General features: G+C 41.8%; 1 protein-coding gene across 1 annotated transcript in view; it reads right to left on the minus strand.

The window, feature by feature from the left end:
• Nucleotides 1-2,427: 2,427 nt before the first annotated feature.
• Nucleotides 2,428-19,899, minus strand: part of TTN (titin) — a 274,373-nt gene continuing 256,901 nt past the window's right edge. The window contains exons 297-313 of the mRNA XM_012650762.1: nt 19,249-19,842; nt 18,839-19,126; nt 18,457-18,756; nt 17,729-18,031; nt 16,875-17,177; nt 16,175-16,759; nt 15,739-16,044; nt 15,328-15,627; nt 14,098-14,673; nt 13,693-13,998; nt 12,736-13,329; nt 6,995-12,609; nt 6,708-6,864; nt 4,956-5,647; nt 4,702-4,855; nt 3,888-4,190; nt 2,428-3,753 (exon numbers count right to left, since the gene is read on the minus strand). Of these exons, the coding sequence (XP_012506216.1) occupies nt 3,455-3,753; nt 3,888-4,190; nt 4,702-4,855; nt 4,956-5,647; nt 6,708-6,864; nt 6,995-12,609; nt 12,736-13,329; nt 13,693-13,998; nt 14,098-14,673; nt 15,328-15,627; nt 15,739-16,044; nt 16,175-16,759; nt 16,875-17,177; nt 17,729-18,031; nt 18,457-18,756; nt 18,839-19,126; nt 19,249-19,842 (11,675 nt within the window). The 3' untranslated portion in view covers nt 2,428-3,454. The remainder of the gene's footprint in view (nt 3,754-3,887; nt 4,191-4,701; nt 4,856-4,955; nt 5,648-6,707; nt 6,865-6,994; nt 12,610-12,735; nt 13,330-13,692; nt 13,999-14,097; nt 14,674-15,327; nt 15,628-15,738; nt 16,045-16,174; nt 16,760-16,874; nt 17,178-17,728; nt 18,032-18,456; nt 18,757-18,838; nt 19,127-19,248; nt 19,843-19,899) is intronic.

The following is a 19,899-nucleotide window of genomic DNA, read 5'->3' on the forward strand; positions in this document are numbered from 1 at the left end:
TGGAGCAGGAATACCCTTCCCTCCTGACTTCAGGGGGCACTGTTTCTGGAGGAATTAGGGGAGGAGGATAGCTGGTCAACCCAGGAAGGGGTTCTTGCCGTTCTAGCTGGAGCGCCTCTGACTTCCGGAAGCCTCCCTGTGCAGTCCTCTCGGGTGGCCCCTGTGGCCACGCTGCGCTGCTTTCAGAGGCGGCGGGCGTCCGCTGAGGCTTAAAAGAAGTCGAGCCTTGCCTTTGGAGCAGACCTCCTCCTCTGACAGATTGCGATCCCTCCCCTCTCTCCTGGGCCCAAAATGGATCTCAGAGCCTGGGAGCTGCAATTGCAGGAAAAGCGGAATCCTCTCTTAAGCTTCGGAATTCTTACTGACACGGACCGTATCTCAGCCACAGAGGGCACATGTGTGGCTATTATAGCGCGTCGACGCTGGGTATCGTTCTCAGGCATCACCCAGTCACTCCTGCCTCTCATTTGAAGGTAAGAATAGGCATTTGATATTGTAAGATGGTGCAGTGGATGCTGCTGGTATCACCCAGCTACCGCTCTCCTCCGCCCGGTCCCCCCGGCGTGTACCCATTCCCCAGTTTCTTCTTGAGTGTTGGCTGTAGAGCTGCCCCAGTCTGCAGAGCATTGCCAGGGCCAGCAGGCATCCCACCTCACTTGAGAGGTTATTTCCCTCCTCCACCCCTCACCGCCCTCTCCCCACCCCGACCCCAACTCATCCCCTGTGGCTGTGAGGAGGTACAAAAGGTCAGCCCCCTTGATCCTAGAAGGAACCAACTCTGTGGTCAAATTGAAGCCCCCTTTGAGATCAGGCTGAAGCTTCTGCTGAGACCACGTTCTTGTTTAGTTTTCTTCCTCTACCCTGTCTGCCTGCTTCCCTCACTTCCTCCTGAGAGTAATCTCTCAAAGAATTAGTGAGACAAGAATCCCTGCCTCAGGCTCTGCTTTGAGGGACTCTGACTTAAGACAGAAAACTTGCTGAATAAATTAATGAGGACCCAAGATCTGTTCTTGGAGAGTAAACACTGACAGTACATTTGCCTCAACTTTGTGTTGTCAGTTGTACTTACATTAGTAGTGTCAATTCACTTGAACTGACATTAAGGAGGTCAATTTAGGCAAATAATCAGCATCATATAGGTACGCAATTACAATGAGCTAACTGAAGGGGACAAATACAAGTTTTTCTGGCACTGGTTATTTTATTACTAAGTATAAATGAGTTGTTTAAAAAGCTTGGTAGAACTACACCATTTAAACTAAGTTCTTTAGTTCTTTATTTGTTCTGCTTCAGTTGGAGCTGCAATAGCCAATATAGGCTGGGCGTGGTAGCTCATGCCTGTAATCCTAGCACTTTGGGAGGCTGAGGAGGGAGGACTGCTCGGAGTCAGGAGTTCAAGACTAGCCTGAGCAAGAGTGAGACCCCCGTCTCTACTAAAAATAGAAAGAAATTAGCTGGACAACTAAAAATATATATAGAAAAAGTTAGCCAGGCATGGTGGCACATGCCTGTAGTCCCAGCTACTCGGGAGGCTGAGACAGAAGGATTGCGTAAGTCCAGGAGTTTGACGTTGCTGTGAGCTAGGCTGATGCCACGGCACTATAGCCCAGGCAACAGAGCGAGACTGTCTCAAAAAAAAAAAAAAAATAGCCAATATAGACTCAGTTGCACAACTGATCATACTCCTGGAAGTTGTCATTTTCTGTTCACTACATTTCTTGAGGGACAGGATCCATATCATCTTACTCATCTTTGCATTGCTCCCTGTGATGTTTAGTACAACATATTGTGAATTGTAAATGTTCAATATCTTTGAAGGATTTAGTTGAATCAGCTCCCTTAAAAATATTTTTCTTGGCTGGGCACGGTGGCTCACGCCTGTGATCCTAGCTCTCTGGGAGGCTGAGGCGGGCGGATTGTTTGAGCTTAGGAGTTCGAGACCAGCCTGAGCAAGAGCGAGACCCCGTCTCTACTAAAATTAGAAAGAAATTAATCAGACAACTAAAAATATATAGAAAAAATTAGCTGGGCATGGTGGTGCATGCCTGTAGTCCCAGCTACTCGGGAGGCTGAGACAGAAGGATCGCGTAAGCCCAGGAGTTTGACGTTGCTGTGAGCTAGGATGACGCCACGGCACTCTAGCCCGGGCAACACAGTGAGACTCTGTCTCAAAAAAAAATATTTTACTTGGTAAGTTTAGAAGATAAAGTTTGAGGATTAATTTATTCATGAGAACTATAGGCTTTTTAAACAAAATTGCTGAATACATCCAACACAGTAACCTAAATATTTGCTTAAAAGAGCTTATTAACATGGGTTATTTTGAACTTGAGTTGCTTTTTCTTATCTGTCGATGACCATTTCTGTGATGCATGAAGGTGTGTACTTCCCCACCCCATAATTTCACAGAAAACAACCAACCACACATTTTGAGGTGCAGATAGCTTGCTTTATTTTGTTGTTACTATCTCCAGGAGGTCCAACAATTATAACTAACAATTCAATTTTTACTTGCATGAAAAGAACTACATCAAATTGACATTTTGGGCAGTTAGTAATATTGTTGCTTTTAATTTAACAACAGCTTTATTTTGTTGTTGTTCTTTAGTTTTTTGCTGTGGCTCATTGCTTAGGTGCCCTGGTTTTTCAAGTGTAATTTAAATTTAGAGCTACCACACAAAGGCGTTGGCTGCACCCCGGGACCTCCAAGAGTTGGCACTGCTCTGGCATAGGAATACTTGAATAGCTTGGTTTTATGAGGGGATGGCCAGGAGATGTTACTTTTCCAAGCTATCCAGGCACTCTCTATGTCACAGACAGTGTAAAATGAGCGAACAAAGTGTTGGCCGTTACACTTTGCTCTGGTAATATTTAAGTCATGATAATTTTGAGTGTGACATCATCAGAGAAAATGTAAGACGTTAAAGTGTTGCTTACAGGAGGGTAAATGCAAACATCACCAATGCCTTACATTTCTGATTCAGTAGGTATTGGTGCACATATCAGGTAACGTGCACAGCATTATCATCTTTTAGGTGGATAGGACATCTTCAATGGGGAATTTCTCAACCCACTGAGGCATACTTAGTTAGACATCAACAGTATGTTGAGGCACAAAGATTGATTAAGTGTTGAGCAGGGTATTCGTTCCATAAGAAACTTTCTCCTACCAATGGTTTCAAAAGTTACATTGTAAAATGTCATAAAACAAATGGTACAAAACTTTATAACCGTTAATCCGGCTATATACAGTATGTACATGTCACTAGCAAATGTATAATATTCTTAGGTCAACAATTATGAAAGGATTGAAATGCATATGTTTGAACTTTGACTCATTTAGGTTGATACAAAACTACTTTTTAAAAAATATTTACAGATCAGAAAGATTAGTCCATATGAATCGTTTGTGAAAAGTTAAGAATGAATGTAGAATGTGAGAGCAAAGGCCCTCTTAAATGGATCGAATATGTATATTCACAGTGGCAGAGTCAGATCCAAAATCATTCCCTAAACTCAGGGTGTAAAGTCCACCATCTTGTTTCTGTACGTCCGTGATGATCAGCGTTGTCAGGTCATCTGTGTTTTCAATGTGGAATCTTCCCTGTTGTTCTTGATTTTGAATTTTTCTTCCACCACAGGACCATGTTATATGTGGGGTAGGGTCACCCGTAAAAGCACAGGCTACTGTTAGAACTTTGCCTTCATCAATGCTGATATCAGAAGGAAGAGCTTCAATTTTAGGTGGAATTCCTTTATAGAACAACAACAAAAAAGTTTTAGGATCACTGAAAAAAAATAAAGATTTGCTTTCTACTGAATTGTATATGCTAAGGACTATGCCATGCTACTTGGCTTGTCTATCTCTACTGTAATTTTATGCTCACCTCTTATGCCTGCTTTAAGCATTTTACTAGTTGAGCTTTCCAGTTGTGTCATACTAGATTTTCCCATAAAACTGCTGGAACTCATTTCTACAAAGGACTCTTGCATGGAGGACATGCTTTGGGCAGACATGCTTGCAAATTTCATTTCAGTCATGCTGCTAGCGCTGCTGCTGCTGAAACTGCTGAAGGAGGCCTCCTGCTTAGAGGCAGACATTTGGACTGACTGAGACGAGAAGCTTCCTTGCAAGCTTGTGTCACCACTTGTCCTCAATACTACCTCTCTGGAAGGTTCTTCAACTAGAGCTGTGGAGCATAGCAGATACACAGTGAACATCAATGACATCTGGTTAACTGGTGACATCGGACGCTGACTCACAGAAATGGAAACTTGAACACACACATGGAAACATAACCCAAACAGTTTGCTGTTGAAGCATAAGCAAAGACATATATATACATACATTCGTCAAGAGCTAGCTTAATGTCTCCAAGAAATGAATCCTTATATTTCTATCATTGCATTACATGCAGATATTAAAAATCACTAGGACAAAAATGATAGTCATATAGAAAATAATTGACATATTGTGCATTCTGAAAACAAATGTTACAGGGAAGTTGGTAGCTTTACTTTGAAATTTAATTTATCCGGTTTGTGTTCAGCTGTAAAGAAACTTTGACCATAAGGATGAATTCACACAGGATGCCTGTCCCTCTTAGACATGAGATTGAATTTTCTGTGCTCAGAAGAAACAGGCTAAAAAACACCTAAAGTCTTTAAGCAAGTAAGAAAAAATGGCAAAGATATACTTACGAAGGACTGTTAAGGAAGCTGTAGCTGAACACTGGCCACGGAAATTTTTGGCTTTAATTGTGTATTTTCCACTGTCGCTTACTGATGCATTTCGGATTTCAAGAGAATATACATTTCTGGAGCGACTTACACTGACATTTGAAGAAACAGAAATCTAAAATAAATGAAAATGAAAAGAAATGTTTAAGTTCTTTGGATGTGGTAGATGTGGTATTTAAATTTTTCTTCAATAATATATTCTTAATTAAACTTACTGGCATGTTGTTTTTAAACCATTCGATTTCAGGGGATGGCTCACCACTGATTTCACAAGTAAAGAGAACATTTTGTCCTTCATTAATATTTTGAGATCGAGGCTGTGTGATGAAGGCTGGAGCATCTGAGAGTTCTTTGCTCAGGGTCAGATCAAACTGACACTTGATGATTCCTTCGCTGGTTTTGCCTATGCAGGTGAGGATTCCTTCATCTCTGTGACTGGCTTGCTTGATGGTTAGGGTCTGGTCACTGCCTGAGACACCGTATCTGTACTCCTCAGAGTTAGTAAGCTCTCTTCCATTCAGTACCCATTTCACATCAGTGGCACCAGCAATGTTGGCTTTTAAAGTCACTTTCTGACCATCGGTTATGCTCATCTGAGTAGAGAATGCTTTAATCTCAGCACGAGTTTTGATTTCTTCTGATGCCTGCGATGTTTTAGTGATTTCCTCATGGACAATGGATTTTTCCAGGGAGGTTGCTGCTGATTTCTTGACTTCTTCAGAAATCAGAAGCTTTGAAGCTTCCTCCTTGAGGGCTAACTTTTCTTGAGATTTTACCTCTGACATCTTGATTTCTTCAGAGAGTAGGGATTTTTGGGAAATTTCCTCTTGGACAGCTGCCTTCTTCTGAGATGTAACTTCAGAGGTCTTTTGTGTAGATACTTTTAGTCCTTCAGTATCTTTTATAGCTAAAAAAGAAACCTCTATAAGGCAAACTTAATTGGATAAAGACCCCCACCCTTTACTCTTGTGGATTCTATATGTGAATAATACACAAAGAAAAAATGTTGGCCAGGTGCAGTGGCTCATTCCTATAATCCCAGCACTTTAGAAGGTTGAGACAGGAGGATCGCTTGAGGGCAGGAGTTCAAGACCCGCCTGGGCAATATAGCAAGACCCTGTCTCTGCAAAAAACAGACAAATTAGCTGGGCGTGGTGGCATGTGCCTGTAGTCCCAGCTACTCAGAAGGCTGAGATGTAGGAGGATTGCATGAGCCCAGGGGTTTGAGGCTACAGTGAGCTATGATTGTGCCACTGCACTCTATGCACTCTAGCCTGGGTGACACAGTGAGACCCTGTCTCAAAAAAAAAAAAAGTAAAGAAAGGAAAAGAAAAATGTCAGCTTTTGTGCGCAGTGTAGGTAATACCTCATTCGCTCTGGGAAAATTGTCATGCATGATTTTTTAGATCAGTGCAATGATTCCTAAAACTAAACTAAGTTTAAGATGATTCTTATGACTTAAGGAAAAAAAGAGTCTTGAAAAGACTAGTCAAAGGATTTAGGAAACATGTGTATTTAGAAATTTTGAGTAACCAAAAAATTATCTTTTAGAAGTTTGAGATGAAAGCAAACTAATTTTATTTGGTAAAACAGATATTGCTCTTTCATTAACTTTGTACTGCTTTGGAAACTTAGCAAGTGTGAAGGTTTAGGGAAGCAGTACCATTTTGTATATTGACCTGGCTTTATTCTTAAATATTCCTGGGAGCTGGGGCTGACTCTGTGAAAACTTCTATAACAACATATATTATTAGGTGCTTAATAAATGCCTTTTATGCTAATAGAAAAGCATATACTAACTTCAAATATGTGTGTTTCCACATTTGTGTATGGATGCTATTCTGGAATTAGGAAAATAGTTTTATTTTAATACATTTGTGTGTGTAGATGTGTAAGGGGGGATGTTTAAAAATGTTTTCTTAATATCATTTGTTGAAAAATGTTGGTAATATCAAAAGCCAACCTACCTTTTATTGTTAATTTGCAGCTAGAGGACACAAATCCAGCTGAATTTGTTACTGTGCAAGTATAAAGTCCACTGTCAGAAGTATCAGTCTTATGAATTTCTAAGAGGAATCCTCCTTTGTCTTCAGAGAGTTTATATTTACCTCCTTGTGTGATAGCCTGTAGAATGCAAGTGATTTGAGTTTTTAAAAGGGATTTAATTTTAAACTTTCTTTGAAAGATGGGAATTAAAGGAGAAATGGTTACTTTTTTAGAAGATAGAATTAAGGGACATTTATAAACTGGTTACCTTTCCATCCTTTGTCCAGATGACAGTTGGCCGAGGTTCTCCAGTAGCTTTAACTGCAAATTTGGCAATGCTGTCTGAAGAAACAGTTGTATCTTGCAGCCCAGTAACAATTACTGGTTTTGAGGCAACTTGTTCAGGAGATTTTGGTTCAATTTTTTTGGTTTCTGTTGACTCAGCAGTTTTCTGAGCTGATTTCTTAGTTTCTGATATGCTTGATACCTGCTCATGGATACTCTTAAAGGCTTGTCCCACAAACTGGAAGTTAGTTTTGGAAGTTCCACCTTCGCCAGAAATCTCACAAACATATTCTCCACGGTCAGATTCAGTGAGGTTATGGATTTTGAGCTCATAGGTACCGTCTGATGAATAATGAAACTGGAAATGCCCATTTTCCTTCAGTTTCTTGCCATCTTTATACCAGGTGACCTCCTTTGCACTTAATACACTGCTTTCGACTGCACAAGTCAGCTTGGCGATATCTTTAGAAGCTTCTGCTTTCAGGGACCGAGATATCTTTGGTGGGGCAGAGACTGGTAGCTGCTGAACCTTCTCTGTTGATGTGGGTTTTGTCTCTGTGGGTGATACAGCTTTTGGGTGAGAAGCCACCGTTTCTGGAGATTTCACTCGTTTTGGAGACTTAACTGCTTCTGGGGATTTCACCCGAGGCTCTGGGGATTTGACTCTTGGTGGTGACGTCACAGCCTTTTCCGTAACTCTGGCCTTTTGAACGGTCAGAGTAAACTGTGCTTCCTGTCTCCCTTCACTGTTTTCTACCACCACGCTGTAGGTGCCCTCATCAGAAGCCTGGACTGAAGAGATCTCAAAGGTCGATTTGTACTTTGTGGTGGTCACTTGGTGACGGGCAGAAGTGCTTATCACTTGTCCTCCACGCAGCCAGATCACAGTTGGCACTGGCTCACCATCAGTATCACAAGAGAACCTTGCGGACTCGCCTTCGTAGACAGTCATGGACCGTGGCTTTGTTAGAATTCTTGCTGCCAGAGTTGTCTTGATCTTTCTGGTTGTGGATTTTTCTTCCAGTGACTTTTCTTCTAATGCAGCACTTTTCATTTCTGCAGATGCATAGTGTTCATATGACGAGAGACTTTCCCTTGTCTCTGTCATCTGTGATTTCACTTCCCTGACAGAGGAAGCTGCTTCCAACTCAGAAGTTCTCTTAAATGATGACACAGCATATTCTTCTGTTCTTGTCAGCTCAGGGAAAACAGATCTGGGAACATCTTCGTCTCTGCGCTGGGAAGCATAGGTGGTATAATGCCCTCCTGTTACGTCCAAGGTTGCATAGTCAGAAGCTTCGCCTTTGTAGTTGGTGCACACAGCTCGGTAGGTTCCACTGTCCTCAGTATGACAGTCCAGAATCTCCAGGGTCAGGACCCCACTCATGTTGGTGTAATGAATCTTACTGCTCTCTTGGAGTTCCACGCCATTGTGGTACCATTTAACCTCGGCAGTTGGCTTAGACTGAACATTTAAGATAAAGCGTGTATTTTGGCCAGAGGGTACCCTGTGCGAGCGCATTCTCAATGTGATTCGAGGGGCATGGTCCAGCGTAAATGGCTGCTGACTCAAAACTTCATACTTCCTTTCTGATGTCTTCTGAGTCTTCAGAGCAGCTTTCATGGACTCATACCTGGAAAAGATATCAAATCTTGCGGACCTCTCAAATCTTGAGAGTGATCTCTCACTAGACACAGGGCTCGGGGAACGTGGGCGAGTTCGCTCTGGAGTAGGGGACCTTCTTTCCGTGTCATCTTCATATTCCTCAGCCGGTTGTGGACGTGACCTGATCAACTCAGACACTGGCCTCATTAACTCAATGTAGGTTGGAGACAGGGAGCGACGTCGTCTCAGTAGTCTAGACACGGATGAGGAGGATTCTCTTTGAGTATGTTTTGAGATTTCGTATTCTTCCTCAATTTCTGTTATTTCTGTCACTTCTCTCTGTTGTCTTGATTTCTTTTTAGACTTTTCTTCCTTTGACAAGTGGTCAAGCTCACTTCTGTATTCTGCGAGACGCTGGGTGGTAGTAACTGGACGAAGTAACTCCTCATCCTCTCTCTCGGCCATTATTCTCTGCCGTTGTTTCGGCTGTCTGTATGAGGCCCGCGCATGCCGTTCCCGCAGTTCTGCATAACTTGTGCTAGTCTCTTCCTTTGTGGGGATGTGATAGGTTGAATATCTGAAGTCCTTTTTTGTTTCCTCCACCTTGACATGAGCTTGTGGTGAAGAGTAACGTAGGCTGGAAAGCTCAAAACGTGGAGGGCTTCGGCTGGGGGGTGAAGCTGAGAAACCTAATTCAAGCTCTTCTTCAAGACGTAGCCTCTCTTCCTCTGTCCTTTTCATGGCTAAGTAGTCATCAATGGGGAGGAGTAATTCTTCATCAGAGATGTCACCAAGAGAACGTCTTCTAGGTCTGTAATAAAAGTCATAATCAGGAGAAGGTGTACGCCGGCGGGCTGGTCTCACCATTTCAAGATCATCTTGGGACAGTTTGGGAATACGCCATTTAGGTCTATATTGATCTGTAATGCGTGGAAGAGGCATCACATAGAACTGTTCCCATCTTGAAAGGCGGATACGCTTGGGTCTCTTCTGGACAACTCTGTCAAGTTTACCAGGCATTTCAAATTGATCACGTATCTTTTTATACCATTTCATGTCAGACATAGGCACAAACTGCTTAATGTGCTGGTCTTCTTCAATGGTAGTCTGTTTGTACTTGCGTGGCTCTGGTACTTCATAAGGCATACGGAGTTTTCTCTCCTCCTTCTTTTCTTCCGTCTCAAGTCGGAATTCTCCTTTTACGGTCTTGGTGCTTACAGCTGGTTTGTAGAGGATGGCAGCTTCTCTCAGAGCCTCTTGGGCTACCTGTGTCAGTGGCACAGTTTCAGTTCCAGAAAGAATTTGAGCCATTCTTAGGGTCTTGTCGATTTGTTTTTGTACGTGTCGTTCGCGCTCCTCCTCACTCTTGAATTCCTGTTTCTTATACCGCAAGCGTTCCACTTGGAGGTGAGCCTGGCAGCTGGTGGATCCAGCTGTGTTTGTGGCTGTGACTCTGTAATAACCTGTATCTTCAGGCAAAGTATCCCTGATGTGCAAAGCATAATAATCCAAGCCTTCATGGATAATTTCAATGTTAGGCCCGAGGGACAGTGGCTTACCATCCTTCTCCCATTTTAGTGTTGGCGGGGGGATGCCAGACACTCTGATCTCAAAGCAGACACTTTGGCCTTCTTGGCATTCTGCATTTGCCAGTAACCGTTTGAACATGGGTCTTAAAGTAGAGTCTGTTGGAGGTGGGTGGAGGGTTACCGTCAGCTTTGCTTTACAGCTGTCTTCCCCATATTTGTTCCTTGCCACAACAGCGTATTCAGCAGCATCATCTGTAGTTACACTGTTGATTGTTAATTGGTAAAGACCCTTGTCTGACTCAAATGTGTACTTCTTGTCGTCATCACCTGGTTTGATTTTCTGACCTGACTTATACCATGTTACACGAGGCTCTGGGTGGACGGTTATAGTTACTCCAAACCGGACATTTTCACCCACATAAGCTGTCTTATTATAGAGAGGCAGGGTGAACTCTGGTGGCCTTTCCAGGAGTCTCATCGTATCTGTTCTGCGCTTAATTTTCCTCATGGTTCTGCGGCAGTAATAGTCATAAACTTCTCTCACACCTTTAACAAATAGCTCTGCATAGGAACTGTCTTCACCATAGTCATTGACTACTTTGCATCTGTAGGTACCATCATCAAATTTGGTAATGTCTTTGACATAGAGGGTGGCCACTCCCTCTTCATAGGTGATTTCATATTTCTCACTGGCCTCCAGCTGCCTGACACCAAAGTACCAGGTCACTTGGGTAGACTGATCATAATTTTCAATTTTGCATACATATTTAACATGTCCTCCTTCTTCACCAACTGCATGCATTATCTGCCCAGAAACTGGGCCAATTTCAATGGATGCTACTTTAACTTTAGCAACACTCACTCCCCTCTGAGATCGAATTGCACCACCGCAGGAGATCCGGGCAGCTGATATAACCATGTTGAGGTCTTTCTTGATGAGAGTGTGGTAGTAACGCCGGTGTTTTAATGTTCTGATAACTTTAGTACTGACTCTTTCTATCTTCTGCTTCAGCCATGGGTGCTGGAGTGCCTCTGATGCTGTCATGCGAGATTTCCTCTCTTTCACTAACAGACGGTCAACAAAATCCATGGCTTCGAGGCTAATCTCCTTGAAAGCTTCTTCGTCAAAAGTATATTCAGCATTCATGATATTCTCAATCATCTGTTGGTTAGTTTCAGCCAGGAATGGGTTGATACCACTCAACAGCACATATACCAGCGTTCCAAGTGCCCACATGTCTGTGGCTGTGCTGACAACATCATGCTGGTGGACTTCAGGTGCGTAGTATTCTGGGGCAGTGAACACAAGCCTAAAGTTGTCCCCTGGCTTCAGCTGACGGGCTTGACCAAATTCTATGATTTTAATGGTGGAGCTCCTTCTTGTTTGGTAAATGATATTTTCTGGTCTAATGTCAAAGTGTCCAATATTATGACTGTGTAAGAACTCAAGTGCTTCACAGACCTGGCGGACATAGCTTACAATTTCTCTTTCATTAAGTTCAAAAGCACTTGTGTTAATGCGCTCAAATATGTCAAGTCCGGATATGAACTCAAAGATCATAACTAATTCTTCCATGCTTTCAAATGATTCATGGAGATATAAGATGTTTCTATGCCTAGAAATGTTTAGAATAGAAATTTCCTTCTTTACTAAAACTTGATCAGTCCCTTTGACTTTAACAAATTTGGCCATGTATGTCTTCTTAGAGGATGTCTCAACACAACGGTGGACGATTCCAAACTCACCACGCCCAAGATCTTCAGCAATCATATATTTCTCATAGAGTTCCTTGGTTGAAGAGTGAGATGCTTTAGTCATGGAAACTTCCCTGGTTTCATCTACCTCTTCATCATAGTTCATAGCTCTGGTCTTATCTTCTTTGGTTATGGTTGGTTCTGAAGGCTCAGAAGGCTTGCTCAGGCCAAATTTATTTTCAGCTATTACCCGGAACTGGTAACTTGTTTTTCCAAATAAGTTGATCACGGTATAACGTGTTTCTCGGGCCTGCCCTACACGGATCCATCTTTCTGCAGTAGTTGCACATTTTTCAACAATGTAGTTGGTGATTTTGCTGCCACCATCAGAAGCTGGCTCAGTCCACGTTAAGTTAACAGAATCTCGTGAGACATCACTAACTTTGACTCCTCTGGGTGGGTCAGGAACATCAGCCACATCCAGTTCAACCGTCTTCTGGTCAATTCCAAATCTGTTTTTAGCACAGACCACATAGAAACCAGCATCTTTTCTCTCCACCCCGTTGGGGAAAACAAGTGATGTGAAGGATCTTGTGACAATAACTTGGTAGTGCCCATTATTGTCAATGAGATCTTGTCCTTTCTGCCAGGTGATCACAGGATCTGGTTTGCCACTGAAGGGAATCTTGATGCTCACCACTTCGCCTCGGAGAGCATGAACTGCTCCCATGCCTTCAAGATTTTTAGGCAAGTGTATCTTAGCTGGAACTGTATCAGAAAAAAAGAAGAAAGAATATAATTTAGCAACACCTAACAATATCTATTTAAGAGCAATATTTCTCCCCAAATTAGTGATAATTTAGCCTCAAACTGATGATTATTGGTTGCTTTTACCTTCTACTTCCAAGGAAGCAGTGCCAGATATGGATCCCCCTTGGTTGGTAGCTCTGACTTGGTAAACTGTGGCATCATCATCTGTGACACTTGCAATGATGAGCTGGTGGTAGCCACCCTTAAATTCTTGAATCCTATACTTCAATCCATCTGCAATGATTTCTTTGCCTTGTCTGTACCATTTCACAATAGGTTTCGGATGTCCCGTCACTTTGCAGACCAAAGTAGCATTGCTCTGATACCTGACATTTAGGTTTCTCAGTTCCTCTTTAAAGTGTGGTGCCTGAATTGGGACATCAGATTTGGGAGTGACAGGTTCTGATATTTCACTCCATTCACTTTCCCCACCTAGGTTTTCACATTTCACGCGGAACTCATATTCAAGATCTTCAATAAGGTTTTTCACTGAAAAGACGGTTTCTCGAATTTCTTCTGTTGTCACAGCAATCCATTTATTCTGCTTCTTCTCACGCTTCTCAAGGTAGTAACTTCTAATCTTTGCACCTCCATCACTGGCAGGTGGCTTCCAAGCCACAACACAAGAATCTTTTGTGAGAGCAGTAACAGTTGGTTTGCCAGGAGCACCTGGCTTTTCTGTTTAAAAGAAAAAAAAAGATTTGAGTCATGAGGCAAAACAGACAGCTTTATTAAAAGCTTATTTTTTAAAAATAGACTGTTATGACTCCAAAGTTCTATGAAAAATAGCTATTCCAGAAATATGAAATATTACTTTGTGCTAAGAAACTTATCAAAAAATAAAGTTCCTTTTTAAAGAAGGGGATAGGGTATATATTTCCCCTTTTAGATATGCAAACAGTCAATTAAAGTGAAAGAAAAGACACTTGTACTTTATCTGAATCTTTGCTATTTCTTTTCAACACATATTTCTGTTCAAAAGAATTTTATGCAAAGATGGAATTTTACTATAGGAAGAGACAGAAATCAGTTTGTACTCACCAAATGGACTCTTAATGATCACAACTGAGGCGACCTCTAGCGGGTCGCTGATGCCAAAAGTGTTCTGTGCTGAAACCCGGAAATAATAGCCAGCATTTTCCGTGAGGTTCACAATTCTACAGGTTGTCACTGAGATGGCTGAAGACACCAATTGCCATTCAGCCCCTTCCTTGGCCTCACATTTCTCCACTACGTAATTGGTGATCCAGGAGCCTCCGTCATCTGTGGGTGGCTTCCAGCTGATCACCACAGAGTTCTTCAGTAGAGCTTCAATCACAATGGGTCCTGTAGGTTTGTCTGGTTTATCTGTTGGGGGAAAGTACAATTGTAGTGGTTTTCACACTGTGTTTCTGAGATTTTTTTTTTCTTTAAAAATAAAAAGCTCTGAAAATGAATATAAAATACCTTGTATTTCTACATCAAGGATGGCATCCACTGTTCCAAAAACATTGCTGAGTTGAACTTTGTACTTCCCAGCATGTGTCTTACGTTGGACGTTCTTCATGACAAGATGAGTATAGTGCTCAGTGTTTTCAATAGTGATGTTTTCTGAGTTTTGCAAAAGTTTCTGGCCATGGAACCATGTCATGGCAGGTACTGGACGACCAATGTACATAACGTGAAGCCGAAGTGTAGAACCCACAGCTCCATAATATTTCTCTTTCAGTGGGTAACTGGGATGGAACTGGGGTGTTGCTTGCAGGAGAAGCTTACTACTGGTTTCTACTTCTCCAACCTCATTGGTCGCTATGCAGGTATAAACACCTTCATCTTCCTGTTCCTCTGTCATGACCGTCAGAGTATGTGTGCGTCCATCTGAAGACATTTTGTATTTCCGGCTTTGTATGAGCTCCTTACCAAACCTGTACCATTTAATGTCAGGAATAGGCCTTCCAACAATCTGGCATGAGAGTTGAGCAGCTTCACCCAATTTGGTAGTAACATCTTTCATTTCTTTGCGTATTCCTGGGGCCTCTCCAGCTGAAAGGTATGAAAGATAATATTAAATTCATTTTTACTACTGAATTTATAATTTCTCCTCTGTTCTTGTGTATCAGGAATGAATTTACCCTATTGACTAACACTTTATTAGATGCCATGATTTGTATATGTGCCTAATTCTTAAAAACTCTTTGAAGTGATTTTCCTAGGGTCATATGGAAAATAGGGATTCTAATGAGCACATCATCACATTAGTCTATAGAGTGACTTTTCTCTTTATGATCGGAAGGGCATTAACAATGTATAGAGTTTTCGGGAAATATGAGTTCTCTCTATAAATCTGTAGTATCCTTTCCCTTACTTAGGTTCACTGAAGTGGGGTGCATTTGTTGACCCTTCAAATCTTGTTAGGAAGTATTAAAAAACCCATTGCATGAGGTATAAATTGATCAAGGAATGTGCTTATTAGTTCACTGCATCTATCTCCTGCTGAGGTTATGTGCTTGGAATGACTTCCTATAGATAGAATTTATCACTATTCCTTGTGTGTGCATATATCAAAGTGAGCAATTTCTTTCCAAATGCTTGCTCTCCAATAAAGCTTTCCAGAGTTCTACTTAGCATAGAAGAAGGGTTGGCCTTAACTTGTCGTTTAGTTTGTAAATCATAAGCAGAGAACTAAAGGCTACTTACATGTTAGTTTTGTCTTTATAGACATAGCAGTTCTACGAGGTCTGCTAAGCCCAGTCTCATTCTCAGCAAAAACTCTGAATTCATATTCAGTAGCTTCCAGCAAACCCCCTATTGTGAATTGCCTGTCCTTGATACGATCCTTGTTGCTCTTCTTCCAGGCACTGTCTCCAGATTGTCTATATTCAACCCAGTACCCAAGGATTTCTTTGCCACCATCACATTCAGGTTTCTCCCACTGCAGAGTGACACTATCTTTGGATATTGAAAGAATCTCAAGTTCTCCTGGTTGGCTTGGTTTATCTGAAATATTTTAAAACAATTAAACAGGGAATCAGATTTACTGGTGAAAGAAAAGAAAAGGACCAAAGATGGCTGGTCTCTTTAATTTTAACCCCTTTAGAAACTCCTTACCAAATGGATCTTTGCAAACAACAGGTTCAGAAGCAGGACTGGTCTCGCTTAGGCCAACATCATTCTGTGCGATGATGCGGAACTGATACTCCGCATCAGGAACAAGCCCGGTGACAGTGTACATTGTGGTGGTGATCTGAGTCTTGTTGTGTCTCACCCATTTGTCAGTGGATGTCTCCTTGCGTTCAATGTAGTAGCCCGTGACTCGAGAACCACCATCGTCTTTGGGTCGGGACCAGGACAAGCTAACAGAACTCTTGGTTACATCGAGTACTTCTGGAGGGTTGCTTGGAGGTTCTGGAGGATCTGTAAATATAAGTGGAAAACACCCATGTGTTAGAGTACAGTCCCAAATCTTGTAAACCAATGGCTTTCATTTAAAAACAGAAGAGGACTGAAATAATGTTTATAGTTCTGTGGTTGAAAGAGCACTTACTCAGTGGTGTTTTGGGTATGACTGGTTCCTCAGATTTCAAGGGTTTGCTTATGCCAAACTGGTTTTCTGCTGAAACTCGGAAGTGGTATTCCACGTTTTCTTTAAGGCCTTTGACCACCAGAGATGTACCTCGGACTCTGGAATCAATGGTATACCAGGCAGCTTTCGGCACTTCCCGTCTCTCGAGAATGTAGCCCAAGATGTCAGCACCACCGTCATCAGCAGGAGGTCTCCAGCTGACCCTCACAGAGCGGGCTTGTATGTCATCATATTCAAGTGGCCCTTCTGGGGTGTCGGGACTGCCTATTACCTTGACTTTGATGTAAACAGCCTTCTTGCCACATTTGTTTTCCAGAACCAGGTCATAAGTGCCAGAATCGTTCCTGTCTGCTTCTTTGATCACAAGCTCAGTGTGTGTTTCAGATGTTGCAATCATGGCACGCTTACTAACATCTTGGCCTTCCTTGGTCCATTTGCATATTGGGAATGGTTTTCCTTTGATTGGTATGGTCAGTCTGATAACTCCACCTTGTCTTACAAAGATACCTTCCTGGTATCTTTCATCAAGTTCATAGTCAGGATATTCTGGGAAAAAAGGTAGGGTTTCAATTTAACATTTTTTGGGGTGGGGGTGGGGGAGAGGAATAGGAAGTAAGTCTTAAGGCAATTATAGCAGAAAGTAAGTGATCATATGTCTTACCAAGCATTTCGGTGACTTTGACTGTTCCTGGGACCTCAGCAGGCTCCCCAGGTCCACCAGCATTACAAGCTAGGACACGGAATCTGTACTCAGCGCCCTGAGGTAGGTGTGTTAGAGTGTACTCGCGAATCTTGGTTGGGGTGGTGTTACATTTGGTCCATTCATGTTGATCGACTTTTTGCATTTCAATCAAATAGCCTGTGACTTTAGATCCTCCTTCATTTTCTGGAACACTCCAGGCCAGGGAAACTGATGTCCTTGTTGTATCAGTAACTCTTGGGTTTTGTGGCTTTCCTGGAGGAGCTGGGAGTAAGAATAAGGCAATACTTGTTAAAGGTGCCACAAAATTGAAGATCAACTGTGCCACCTAAAAAATTCAATGAGTTGTTGAAACAGAATGCTAGCATTTCATTTTATCAGTTAAAAATACCTAAAGCTTTTGCTTTTTCCTTCATCTTAAATGTACTTTCTTTGTAATCACTAGTAATATTTTACATTCATCAGCAGTTTTTTAAAATGCTTTCAGAAATAAAAACCTGTTTTATTATACAATTTTAACTGTGATTGAGGGCATATATTATGAATCCCATTTTAAAGACAAGAAAATAGTCTTGAGGGAAAAAAATAAAAAATTATTTGCCAGAAGTTGCTAGAGGTTGGGGTGGGAAGGGGATTGATTACAAAGGGACACAAGAGAACTTTATGGGGTGATAAAAATATTCTATATCGATTGTGGTGGTGATTACAAAACAGGACATCTTTTGAAAGTCATTGAATTATAAACTTCAGAAGGGTGAATTTTACCACACATAAATTGTATCTCAAGAAACTTGACTGATACAAAATGTATTTACCAATTGGATCCATGGCAACAGTGGGTTTGGAAGGACGACTTGGTTTTCCAGTCCCTCTTGCATTAATGGCTGTGACACGGTGTTCGTATTCTAAGCCTTCAATAAGGCCAGTGGAGCGGTACCGTGTCATCGTCACAGGTACTTTATTTACGCGGACCCATCGATCTGCTCTCACTTCTTTGCGTTCCACAATATATCCAGTCACTTGGGAGCCACCGTCATCTTCTGGTGGATACCAAGTAAGTGTCATGCCATCACGGGAGACATCAAGTATCTGTAATGTTTCTGGGGGTCCAGGAATACCTGCAGCGAGACAGGCAAACACAACATGGCAATATGAAAAAATTAAAATAATGACTCATATATTTGTGTGTGTCTTAAGCTTTCAGTTGGTATTTTCAAAGGACACTTGTGACTGTTTTTTCCAGTGCTTTTACTTTTGTACTTTTCTTGCTGCTCCTCATTTTCTTCAATTCTATAACATTTATTAAGCATGTGTTCTGTATTTTTTTTTCTCACTATAACATGGTCAGTCCTCCCTTCCTCCTTCCCTTTCTTCTTCTCATTTTTCCTTTCCTAACTCTCTCTTCTCATTTAGAAACCTTAGACCATGGGCTTGATTTTGAGACCTATTTTTATTTAGATTAGGGCATATTAAAAAGAAATTCCTTTTTTTTAACATTTGGAATCAGAGGTGGGGAGAATGACGGAAGGGTCCAAAGACTTACTGATTCTGCTGCGACATTCTATGACCTCAGACTGCAAGTAAGAGCCAATCCCGAAGCGGTTTGTTGCAGCCACACGGAACACATACTCATTTCCTTCAGTGAGTCTGGTAAACTTAAATGTTGATCTAGTCACTGATTCAGAAACTGGCAGCCATCCTGGACGATGAGCATCACGTTGTTCCACCACATAACCACTCAGTGGAGCCCCACCGTCCAATTCCGGTGGTTCCCAGGAAATGGTAATTGACGTAGCATCAATTTCATCGATCTTGATAGGTCCTGTTGGTGGACCAGGCTTGTCTGTGAAAGAAAAAGAAGTCCAGGAAATTAATCTTCACTTCAAATACAACCACTTTCTTGTATCTTTGTCACACATCCTTACCAAGAATGATAACTTTAATGGTTTCTGAGGTAGTTCCAGTAACATTCTTTAATTCAAGTGTATATTCTCCAGTATCTTTTATGGTGGTTTCACGGATGGTTAATTTCGCTACTTTAGCATGAGTCTCAACTGTGACACGCTCTGATTCTCTCAGTTTAGAACCAGCGAAGAACCAGGAAGCAGCAGGAGGTGGACGACCAGCAATAGGTATCACCAGCTCTACTGGTCTGCCAGCTGGGACGTGGATGGTCTTTTGAGGCATTGTAGAAAGATCAATTGTTGGCAACACTATGAGAAAGAAATCAGGCATTTATTCTTAAGCATTATTTCTAATGATAAAGTGTCATGAATACTGAATATATACATTTTACTTTACCGTTAATATTATTTTTTGGCTATTTGGTACCTACCTCTGAGGTCTTGTACAGTCACAGCGGTGACAATCTCTCTTGGTTCTGACACACCTTTCTCATTTTGTGCTCTCACTCTAAATAAGTACTGTTCACCTTCATTTAAGGAAACAACAGTGTGCTCTAGGACTGTGGGTTTTAAGGTGACGACCTTCATCCATCTCTCTGTGCCAGCTTTGCAGGCCTCAAGAACATATCCAGTGAGTCGGCTGCCACCATCGTAGAGTGGTTTTTCCCAGGCAAGGGAAACAGTGGATTTGGTGACATCGACCACTTCTAGCTTTGTAGGTACCAAAGGTACTTCTGAGACCAGAACTGCATCAGATGTCTCACAAGGTTCTCCAATGCCATAAATATTTTCTGGCAGCACTCTGAAATAATACATGGTTCCTTCTACCAGTCCAGAGATTCGGTAAAGTGTCTTGCTGCATTTGGTAGTTACTGTTTTGAATGCTCTCATAGCAGCTTCACGCTTCTCAATGATGTAATTGTTGACTGGAGCTCCACCATCAATCGTAGGTATTTCCCAAGTTATAGTCACAGAATCTCGTGATACTTCCTTAACTCTCACTGAAGGACAGGGACCAGGAGTATCTAAAAAATAGAATGAAAGAGCCATACTTCCTATTTTCCTGATTGGTTGATAGATTT

Source organism: Propithecus coquereli, unplaced genomic scaffold (genome assembly GCF_000956105.1).
Source record: "Propithecus coquereli isolate 6110/MARCELLA unplaced genomic scaffold, Pcoq_1.0 Scaffold34, whole genome shotgun sequence".
Taxonomy (NCBI): domain Eukaryota; kingdom Metazoa; phylum Chordata; class Mammalia; order Primates; family Indriidae; genus Propithecus; species Propithecus coquereli.